The 12,089-nt window shown below is 37.1% G+C and overlaps 1 protein-coding gene and 1 pseudogene across 2 annotated transcripts; both read left to right on the forward strand.

The window, feature by feature from the left end:
* Nucleotides 1-2,631: 2,631 nt before the first annotated feature.
* On the forward strand, nt 2,632-3,153 carry LOC306651202 (large ribosomal subunit protein uL11-like; annotated as a pseudogene). Its single transcript has one exon. The product of its transcript is annotated as a large ribosomal subunit protein uL11-like (transcript).
* A 7,836-nt stretch (nt 3,154-10,989) lies between these two features.
* On the forward strand, nt 10,990-11,813 carry LOC306651221 (large ribosomal subunit protein uL30-like). The gene has a single exon (XM_079123686.1). It carries the CDS (start codon nt 11,008-11,010, stop codon nt 11,752-11,754), a length of 747 nt encoding a protein of 248 aa, XP_078979812.1. The 5' UTR covers nt 10,990-11,007; the 3' UTR covers nt 11,755-11,813.
* Nucleotides 11,814-12,089: the final 276 nt, after the last annotated feature.

Below are 12,089 nucleotides of genomic sequence, written 5' to 3' on the forward strand. Positions count from 1 at the left end.
TCCCTTTCCTCCTGTCAGAGTGATTGGGAGTGCTTTACCCACACAGAAGCTCTTTGGAAAATAGCACCAAATACTCTGGAACAAATCTTAAGACTGGGAGGGTTTCCAGAGGAAGCAAGCTTTGATTTGGACCTTGAAAGATAGATTTCAGAAGGCACGAAAAGAGGAAGAGAGAATGGCATTATGGTCCCTACCCTTAACTCTTCTTTCTAATCTGGTCCCTACCTCATCAGTGGTTATCTGAGAACCTATTCCTATTGGAGCCATAAAACTCTTAGGTTGTGTAAAGGATGGTTGAACCAGCACCTCCAGGAGTCCAGGACTTGATCTCAAGAGCCACTCTGGGGCCATTAGCCAACAGACATATGACAGTTTGGTAGTGCAGAGTACACACATACACTATTTTCTTCTCTGCAGTGTCACTTCAGGTGAATTCCTCTAAGTCTGACTCTTCTTTGTAAAATAGAATCAATCTTATTTTATAAGGTTATAAGAATGAATATATATTTATATGCACATATACATATTTACAGTGCTCAGCGCAGAAATAGTATTTGATACTATTATGCCTGTGGAAATTCAGATCTAGGAGGAGCCTTAAAGTCTATCCCCACCAACACTCTCTTTTTTCAGATTGAGTAGCTGAAGTCAGACAGGGAAAATATTTTGACTTAGGGCTTACAGCAAGTAAGTGGCAGAGAAAGAACTAGAATCCTTTCCTTACTAAGCCCTTCTCCAAAGTTGTTTTTCACTCTTTCTAGCTGAGTCATGTTGGGGACAATCCACACAAAGAAATATTTTAAAAAGAAAACTCTTTCCCCTTCCTTAATAGTCCTCCTTCTACTTCAGAGTCATTTTTTTGATTTCCACAAATGAGAGAAAACACTATGAGGGTAAAGTCATTAGGTCACCTCTTTATTGAGTATTGATTGGCCTGTTTTATGCAGCTGATAGATTTATTCATCTGACATTTACAGAAACCTCTGTGTTCCAAGCAATTGCTGGGCAAGTTTGGAGACCAGAGAGCACTTAGATCTGACCACTAGCCCTAAAGTATTCCATGACCTAAGAAGAGATAGAAACACAACTGAAAAAATAAATTTATGTGTATTCCAGGTAGTGGGAGTAGTAATTGGCTTTGGGGGATATTAGCCTTTCCATCAATCCCTCCACACCCATTTCATATAAATTGATTGACAGTGACACTCTGATATCGATAATTACAGTTTATTGATATTATGTAAAGTGTCAATAAAATAAGACAAAGATTTTTTTATTTGTTCCTTTTAGATATGCTTGACAAGTAGAGAGTATTTTGACATATTGTACATACATGGATTATAAATTATCCTAATTGGATTTCCATTCTTGTGGTTGTACATGATGTGGAATTTCACTGGTCATGTATTCTTGTATGAACATAGGAAAGTTATGCCCAATTCATTCTACTGTCTTTTCCAGAGAGATTTCTAGCTATGACTGAATGAAGGGATCAGCAAATCTTCCCACCAAAAAGTAACTATAAATCTGGGCAAAACTGATGAATAAACAAATTTTTCAGAGCCCAAAGGTATATAACAATTTAATAAGTGTTTACTTTAAAAAGTGCTGAACTTAGAATAAGAATGGGTAATCTATGGCATTCTGATCTTAGGTTCCCCTATCCCCACCCTTCAAACAGAAAAGTAAAGAAGTTCTGCCAGGGTGGTACAGACTGTGAGCACCAGAAGTTTCTCTACCACTGTCAAACACAGCTTACTTAATTTGGAGTAGTAGTTAATACCCAAAACCAACAGCACCCTCAGTGGAAGTGACTGCCTAACAGTGGGCAAGTGGTTGAGAACCTAATAGCTCAGAAGCTACAACCCTAAAGTTATAGTCCTGGTTGGAGCAAGCATATTCCTGAATGGAGCCTGAAAGTCCACAAGCCTCCTACCCAGCTCTGAGGCTATGCACATGCCCCTAAGCTACTTCAAAAGAGAAAATAAAACCTGGAGCAGGTTTTGAAACAGTCTGAATTGTGAACTCCCTCCCCTACTCATACATACATCCATTGGCAGAGGACAAGGTAGTTGAGCACAACTTCTCTCTGGTCATTGGCTCACCAATAAGCTATGTGGAAATAAGAGCAACTGCTAGAAAGCCAGTTTTGACTAAACAAAGAAATATTTTAAAAAGAAAACTCTATTTCCCTTCCTTAATAGTTCCTCTTCTACTTTCAGGTCTTTTGTTGTTGTTGTTGTTCTTTGCTTCCACCAATGAGAGAAAACATGTGATACTTGCCTTTCTGTGTGAGCCTTATTTCACCGAACATGATGACTTCCAGTTCCACGTATTTTCCTGTAAATGACATGATTTTGTTCTTCATTATGGCTGAATTAAACCTCATTGTGTATATATACCATATTTTCTTTATTCATTTATCCATTGACAGGAAAAGAGACAAAGGGAGTGGGGAGGTGCAGGGAGGGTACAGGAGAATAATGAGAGTAGATTTGTAGGACGTTTTGATCATAATGAAAGCTAGACTTTCACCTTGGAGAAGGTCAACTTTCAGTGTGGAAGAGGTCAATGTGCAACTCTCTTCAGTCCTCCCAAATCCAGGTTCATCTGACACCAGCCGCCTCCACCATGCTGCCTAAGTTCGACCGATGAGATCGAAGTCGTGTACCTGAAGTGCACCAGCGGTGAGGTCGGTGCCACATCTGCCCTGGCCCCCAAGATCGGCCAGGGGATCTGTCTGTCTCCAAAAAAAGGTTGGTGATGACATTGCCAAAGCAACTGGCGAAAGGAAGGGTCTGAGGATTACAGTGAAACCGACCATTCAAAACAGACAGGTCCAGGTTGAGGTGGTACCTTCTGCCTCTGCCCTGATCATGAAAGCCTTCAAGGAGCCATCCAAGAGACAGAAATTAACAGAAGAACATTAAACACAGTGGAATTATCACTCTTGATGAAATTGTCAACATTGCCTGACAGATACCTCATAAATCTTTAGCTAGAGAACTTTCTAGAATGATTGAGGAGATTCTAGGGGCTGCCCAGTCTGTGGGCTATAATATCAATGGCCACCATAATATAATATAATATCAATGGCCTCATGATATCATAGATGACATCAACAGTAATGCAGTGAAGTGCACAGCTAGTTAAGAAATACACGGGAAAATATTTTAATAAAGGATCATCTGACAACCAAAAAGAAAGCTTAATATATGCATATATAGAAATGTCACAGTCAAATGCATTAATTTGTACAATTAAAATGTGTTAATAATTATAGTAAAAAAGAATAAGTATATATAACTATTATTGTATTTTTTAAAAAATTGAATAGAGTTTCAAGAATGAAATTGACCAAATTATGCTATATGCATTTATGTATATATCACAATGATTTCCACTTTTATGTATAACCATAATGCACCAATTTAAAAAAACAATAAATAGAAGGAACACCAATAGATTAGAGGAAGGGAATCAGGAGGAGGGAAAGATGAAGTACTGGGAATTGAAATGGAACAAACTGTTACATGCATTTATGAATATGTCAGAATGAACCCCACTATTATGTGTAACTATAATGCACTAATAAAACTTTTTTAAAGGCAAATACATTTTGAACTAATTGAGTTTACTGAAGAAATTCAAGATTAATTAAATACCCACAAATTGAAAAAAAAAAAAACTCAACATGAACATCGTGGCTGTGTGCAAGTAGACAAGTTATTGAACAAAGACACAAATTTAAAAACAGCAAAAATAACAATATTCTGGGAGAAAATATAAAAATCCAGCATTGATACAAAATACTTTGTTAAAGAGGCAAATGGAAATTTGAAGCTAAACCACACAATAACTCTAAAGAAAAATTCACTAGAAGGACTAAACAGTGAACTCAAGATGGTAGAAGAAAGAATCAGTGAACCTGCAGATAGATTAATAAAAATCCAATTTATAAAACAAAGATAATAAAAGATTCATTATAAATGAACATATCTTTAGAAACCCGTGGCTCAATATCACTCATAAAAAGAAAATATGCATAATAGAAGTTTCAGAAGAGGGGGAAAGGTGACAGAAAAAACATTTGAAGAAATAATGAAAACTTCCCAAATGTTATGAGAAACTTTAATGAATTAAAGCCTTAATGATTTGAATCTTTAGATTCAAGAAGCTCAATGAACTCTAAGAATAAATGCAGAGAGCTACAAATAAATTATACTCAAACCTCTGAAGGCCAAAGACAAAAAGAAAATTATGAAAAGTGGCAAGAAAAAATGAAATGTGTACAATTAATTATTGACTTCCCATCAAAACAATGGAGGCCAGAAGACAGTAGAATGACATATTCGAAGTGCTGAAATAAAAATTAAATTATCAAAAATAGTGAAATAAATACTCCAGATAAACCAAGATTGAATTTGTGACTAATCTCTCTTGCCAGAAATATTAAAGGAAGTGCTTTAGACTGAAAGGAATGATACTAGATAATAACTCAAATCCAAAACATGAAATGATAAATATGTAGACACTTACATAAGAGTATATAAAACTGGGGGGGTTGCCTATTTATTTCTATGAACTATTTAAAAATGTTAAGATTGACTAAATCAAAAACTATGATACTATATTGTTGAGTTTATAATGTAAATGTAACAGACATTAAAAAGAGCAAAAGGGAGAAGATAAAACACATATGGTGTGTGTCATTTATCTTTACATGGGTAGGTAGGTAGATCAAAGAATTGCAGAATACACATTCTTTTCAAGCTTCTATAGAACACTCTTGAAGATAAACTATATTCTAAGCCATAAAGCAAGTCTCAATAAAACTTAAAGGATATGTGTTGTATATGACCACAGTGAAATTAACTTAGAAATCAACAAAGGAAAAAAAATCTTGAAAATTCCCCAAATTTTTAAACATTAAAATAAAAACATTTAAAGGAAACAACCCAATTTAAAAATGGGAAAAAACTTGAACAGACATTTCTCCAAAGAAGACATATGTATGGCAAATAAGCATATGAAAATATGTTCAACACTACTAATCGTTAGGGAAATTCCCATGCATGTAATTCCAGCATCTTGAGAAGCTAAGGCAAGTTCCAGGCTAGCCTCAGCAACTTAATGAGACCCTAAGCAATGGACTGGGGATGTAGCTCAGTTGGTAAAGTGTCACTGGGTCCAATCCCCTGTACCAAAAAAAAAAAAAAAAAACAAGTGTTAATGATGTGAGAAATCAGAACCATTAGTGCATTATTGGTAGGAAAGTAAAATGTTAAAGCTACTACACAAAACAGTATGGTGATTTCTCAAAGAAAAAGAAAGAGAGAAAGACAGAGAGACAGAGAGAGAAAGAAGTACAATGTGATCCAGTAATTCCATTGCTAGGCATAACCAAAAGAATCAAAAGCAGGATATCAGAGAGATACTTATATGCTCATATTCAGAGCAGTGTTATTTATAATAGCCAAGAGATGGAAGCAACATGTTATTGCTTGGATGTGAGGTGTCCCCCAGAAGCTCACATGTAAGTCAATGCAGGAAGGTTCAGAGGAGAAATGATTGGGTTGTAAAAGTCTTAACCCAATCAATGCATTAATCCCTGATGGGATTAATTGAAGTGGTAGGGTGTGGCTGGAGGAGATTGGATTGGGGTGTGGCTTTGGGGTATATATTTTGTATCTGGAGAGTTGACACTCTCTCTCTCTCTGCTTCCTGATAATGCAAACTGCTTCTCTCTGCCACACATTTCCACCGTGATGCTCAGCCTCACCTCGAGCTCACCAAGTAATGGAGCTGGTCTTCTGTGGAGTAAGACCTACCTTTAAAACCATAAACCCTCAAGTAAATCTTTCCTCCTCTATAATTGTACTGGTCAGATCATTTAATCATAGCAGCAAATAAGCTGACTAAAACACAAAAGAAATGTCCATTGATGGATAAATGGATTAACAAAATATAGTATATGCACACAATGAATTACTATTCAGCAAAACAAGAAATGAAGTATCGATACAACCTGGAAGAACCTCAAAAACCATAGAAGTAAAAGGAGTTAGATGAAAAAGTTTACATATTGTATGTTGCTTTTCATAAGAGATATCAAGAAAGGGCAAATTTATAAACATGAAAAACAGATCTATTATTGCTTAGGACTAGAGGTGGGAGTTCAGATTAAATGTAAACACGTAGGAATTTTTGAAGGTGATAGAAATGTTCTAAAATGAAATGCAGTAATTATTACACAACCTTATAAATTTGCTAAAATTTTTTATTGTACACTTGTATGGTGAATTTTATGGCATGTGAGTTACACTTCCACATAACAGTTTTTTTTTTCATATAACAATTTTTTTTAAGTTATCCTAGAATGATTGAAGCAAGGTATATGAATGTAGAGAAACAGTGAAACCCATTAATTTATACAATTAATACAATTAATATGAGGTAATATTTATATTTTTAAGAGGGAAAAGGCTATCGTGTGAATATTTGACAGCATTTTTAAATCAGCAACATCACAGAAGAGTAAATGCAGTGAGTTTACTCTACATATACAGATGCAAGATAGTCCTAGCACCCACCCCCAACCCCTTCCAACTAGAATGCTCATAAAATACAATGTTGTCTTTACTCTTAAAGAAGTGGGAGTTTCCCTAGTGCCCAAACAAAGAACAGGCATCAAGGCAAAGGAAACAGCATGAATAAAGGCATGTGGACTTTAAAATGTCTGGAGCACTTGGGAACTGTATTTAGTTCAATATGTCTCAATAAGAGGGTTCACACTGGGGAGATGTGGAGGGAAACCAGAAATACATTGTGGACTGTCTGTACCCATGGTTCCTAAACAACCTTGAACGTTGCACCAAGGAGCTGTGACTTTATCCCAGGGGTAATAGGGAACCCGTGAAGATTTTAGGCAGAAGATTGACATGCTCAGATTTTCAAATTAGGGTGAGGTTTCTAGAGATGATGGTAGAAGATGAGTTGGAGGGGACTAGCCTAGAAGCTCCTATTTTATTCTGGGCACTGTGCTAGCCTCTGGAAATAAAATAGTAAACAAGACAGAAAAAAGTTTTTGTTCTCATGGAGCTAGTAGGAGGGAGAATAAACAATAACCAAATAAGAAAAGTAAAAATAATTAATTTCGGAAAACAATAAATGTTAAAATAGAGAAAAGAAAGAGTGACTAGTAGGGCTTCTTTGGATAAGTTATCTGGGAAATCCTCCCTAAAGAGCTGACATTTCAGCTAAGATTCAGATGAAACTATGGGCCCAGCTATGGGCAGATCCGGGACAGAATGTTCCAGGCAAGAGAGAGCAACTAAAGCAAAACCCTGAAGCTGGAAACAAATTGAGCATGACAAGTTTGATTTGTTGTAAGAGTCAGTGCTCTAAAGGTGATAAGGCCTAATGTAGGGCAATGGAATTTAGAGGAAAAGATTACTACAAAAGATTTAATAATAAACAGCTCAAAATGACAGAATGGAATCTAAACAGATAAAATTAAATGACAGGTCAAAGACTGTTAATAGGATACCTGGCAGAGTGACACCAATGGCTGTGACAGGTAATAAGCTCCTGGTCTTGGAGTTTGGGTTTTTTTTTTTTTTTTTTTTTTTTTTTTTTTGGTACTGGGGATTGAACCCCCACTGAGCCACATCCCCAGCAATTTTTCATTTTTTGTTTTGAGTCGGGGTCTTGCTAAGTTTCTGAAGACCTCGCTAAGTTGCTGTGGCTGGCTTTAAACTTGGATCCTCCTGCCTCAGCTTCCCAAGCTGCCAGGATTACAAGTGTGTGCCACCATGCCTGGTAGAGTTCAGTGCCTTTTTTAAAAAACAAAAATATCTCAAACTTTCTAGAAGTGAACCAGATGAATATTATGCACCAATGAGTATTGATTGCTTATTATGTGTCAGACATTGTACTATGTGTTAGGTATACAGCAGTGACAAGACAGAAAAAAGAATTCACCTCCAGGGAGCTTATTTTGCATTGGGGGGGGTGCCTGAAAATAAACAAATACCTGAAACGGAAAAATAAAGCAGAAACTCTGAGGAAGGGTGTATGATTATCTTCCTTTGTCAGGGAAGGTTTTACTGAGAAGTAGACAATTGGGCAACTAGAGTGATCAACCATCTGGTTTTCCTGGAATTGTCCTGGGTTTAGCACTGAAAACCCCATGCCCTGGGAAACACTTCAGTTCTGGGCAAACTAAGGGATTTAATCGACCTAAGAACAGAAAGAGGTAAGGAAGGGAACCCTGTAATTTTCTGAGAGAAAAGTGGTCCTGATAAGAAGCAGCCACACCCCACCTGACGCACTTTCCTTCTTCCACTGCAGCAGGATGAGAAAGTGTCTTTTCCGTCATAGTACTCCACCTACACACAGCCCAGCTTGAAGGAGACTGGAAAGAGGGAGTGGAAAGACTGAGGAGGACAAATGGTGCCTGAGCTCAATGTAATGTGTCTGTGCTCTCTCTCCTTACATAGGTGCTAGAATAGCTCAGAACTGAATAAATTTCCTCACTGGGTATATACACTCAAAGGAGATGAAATCTTTATGCCAAAAAATACGTGAACTATGTTTATTACAGAACTATTCACAACAACCAAGATATGGAATCAAACCCTTCAGTGTATGAACAGATAAAGAAATTGTGATATATTTACACAATAGAATACTACTCAGCTATAAAAAAAAAGATTTAAATCCTGTCGCTTTTAGCAACATAAACAGAACTGAAGATTATTATGTTGAATGAAACAAGCCAGACACAGAAAGACAAACACCATGTGTTCTAACTCATTTATGGAAACCAGGAAGTCAACCTTGAGGAAGTATGGAATAGAATAGTGGTTACTAGAGATGAGGAAGGATAGGAAGGAGAGGGACAGATAGAAATTAAGAGGAAGTTCTAACAGCTAGGAAGTGTGCTTGGGGGAAGGAGAGCAGGGTCAATGGTAGAAGAAGGGTGGGTGGACATGATCATGTATGGAATAATGTCAGTGAATCCCATTGATGTGCACAACCTGTGTTAATAACAATAATAATAATACTTTAAATAATAATAAATGGAGGTTATATGCCAGTACTTAAGAAAAAAATAACTGAATAAATGTACAGCATACATTCAATATTCAACAAATCTAAATGTCACAATACATGCTTACCTCACATCTTCATGGCACTTTCATAAACTTGTGTTCATGGACCTATATTCTCCCTTTACTATGCCCCTGCATGAATGCCAGGCTGAGGTGTGGATCTTACTCCATCACCACTGAATGTTTCTAAACCAGATCAGTTTATGACAGCAGAATAAGGTTTTCCAGGGAATCAGGTGATATTGTGGATGACAGAAAAGAGGAGGCTAAGGCTCAAAGAGGAGGCTAAGGCTCAAAGCGGACAGATCAACAAGGAGATCCATAGGAGGGAACTCTCAGAAAGCAATCTGTACTAGTGGATCTGGAAACCTATTTCATGTCAACCCTGGCCTCTAGCACCTGGAATGATGGGTGCTGGAGCAGAGATCCCATGGACAGAAAACCTACCAACTTTCAGTTGAATACATGCCTCCTACCCTCCCATCCTCTTCCCCTGTAAATCAATCATTTGGGAAATTCATTAACAAGGAAGCTGACAAGTCTTAGTGAAGTTAACTCCCTGGCAATTTAGTCTCCTAGCCATGCTTATCCCAGAGGAATTATTTTCACCAATGGTGATATTTCAGGCACTGGGCAAAAAGGACAGTAAGAGAGGCTTTTCTTTTGGTTAGGGGAAATGAGGAACTTCTTGTCAATCCACTCAAATTAGTTTTAATCTATCTCAAGTTGACAGAAAGCAGAATCATAGTTTGCTTCTAAAATGAGTTTTATATTCATGGAGTTGTCCAGAGCATGGATTATTCCTTGAGAGTTAGAGTTGCTTTCAGATAAATCCCAAGGTCTTTTCCAGTCCTGAGATGCTGGACTAATGATGTTAGCAATAATATTTTCCTTCTGTTTGCCTACCAAAAATTGGAAGCTCTACTCTTGGTCTTAATGGAATCTGTTAACCTACAGAAGATGGCCCAGGTTTTAAGTAGTTACTTCCAGTGGACAATAAACTACCTGGGGCCCTGGACTCATCTTCCTACACCATCTGATACCTTTTATTTGAATGCAGTATTCATCATTATTATTATAATTGGTGCATTATAATTATACATAATAGTGGGAGTCATTGTGCTTTATTCATATATGCACATTACATAATTTAATAAATCTCATCCCCTGTACTTTTCCTTCCTCTGCCCTCCTCCCTCTCCAATACACTTGTCTACTCTACTGAGCTCACTTTGATTATTGTTATTATTATTTTAATTAGTGAATTATAATTATGTATATAAGCAGGATTCATTGTGGTGTGTTCATACAAGGACATAGCATAATTTGATAGATTTTATTCCCCAGTACTTCTCCATGCCCTCTCCTCCTCCATTCCTCTTAATCCCCTTCCGTACCTTATTGGTCTCCCTGCTATTTTTTTTTTTTTTTTGGGTTGCTTAAACAACAGAAATTGATTTTCTCATAGTTCAAGATCCAGAAATCGGCCAATTTGGTTTCTGCAGAGGCCTGTTTCCTTGGCTTACAGATGGTTATCTTCTTGTGTATGTTGTCTGTATCTCCCCTGCTATTTTTAAGAGATCCCCTTTTTATTCCTTTTTTTTTTTTCTTTCTGGCTTCCACACATGAGAGAAAAATGGGATGCCATAAAATCAAAGGCTTCTGCACAGCAAAAGAAACAATAAGGAGCATGAAAAGAGAGACTACAGAACTGGAGAATATCTTTGCCAGCTACTGCTTGACAGGAAATTAATGTCCAGAATATATAAAGAACTCGAAAAACTTAATACCAAAATAACAAATAACCCAGTCAATAAATAGGCAAATTATTTAAAAGACATTTCTCAAACAAAGAAACAAATGGAAACTTCCTCTTTTTCTGGCTGGAACCATGGAAGTTGCCAAAGAGAAGAAAAAGAAGGTTCCTGCTGTGCCAGAAACGCTTGAGAAACAGCGAAGGAATTATGCAGAGCTGAAGGTAAAGCACCTGAGGAAGAAGTTTGCCCAAAAGATGCTTCGAAAGGCAAGGAGGAAGCTTATCTATGAAAAAGCCAAGCATTACCACAAGGAATATAGGCAGATGTACAGAACGGAAATTCAAATGGCTAGGATGGCAAGAAAAGCTGGCAACTTCTATGTACCTGCAGAACCCAAACTGGCATTTGTCATCAGGATCAGGGGTATCAATGGTGTGAACCCAAAGGTTCATAAGGTGTTACAACTTCTTCGCCTTCGCCAGATCTTCAATGGCACTCTTGTTAAGCTCAATGAGGCTTCAATTAACATGTTGAGGATTGTGGAACCATATATTGCATGGGGGTACCCAAACCTGAAGTCAATGAATGAACTAATCTACAAGCTTGGCTATGGCAAAATCAATAAGATACGAATTGCCCTGACGGATAACGCTTTGATTGCACAATTTCTTGGTAAATATGGCATCATCTGCATGAAGGATCTGATTCATGAGACCTACACTGTTGGAAAATGCTTCAAAGAAGCAAATAACTTCCTGTGGCCCTTCAAATTATCTTCTCCAAGAGGTGGAGTGAAGAAAAAGACCACCCATTTTGTAGAAGGTGGAGATGCTGGCAACAGGGAAGACCAGATCAACAGACTTATTAGAAGAATGAACTAAGGTGTCTACCATCATATTTTTGTAATCTGGTCAGTTAATAAAACAGTACCTGCTCTCAATGTAAAAAAGAAAAGAAAAAAAAAAAAGAAACAAATGGCCAAAAAATATATGAAAAAATGTTCAACATCCTTAAAAATCAAGGAAATGCAAATCAAAAGTCACTGACATTTCATCTCACTCCAGTGAGAATAGCAATCATCAAGAACACAAATAACAGTAATTGCTGATGAGGATGTGAGGGAAAAGGTACACTTAAACATTGCTGGTGGGACTATTAATTAGTGCAACCACTTTGGAAAGCAGTATGGAGGCTCCTCAAAATACCAGTAATGGAA

Source organism: Sciurus vulgaris, assembly GCF_902686455.1.
Source record: "Sciurus vulgaris genome assembly, chromosome: X".
Taxonomy (NCBI): Eukaryota; Metazoa; Chordata; class Mammalia; order Rodentia; family Sciuridae; genus Sciurus; species Sciurus vulgaris.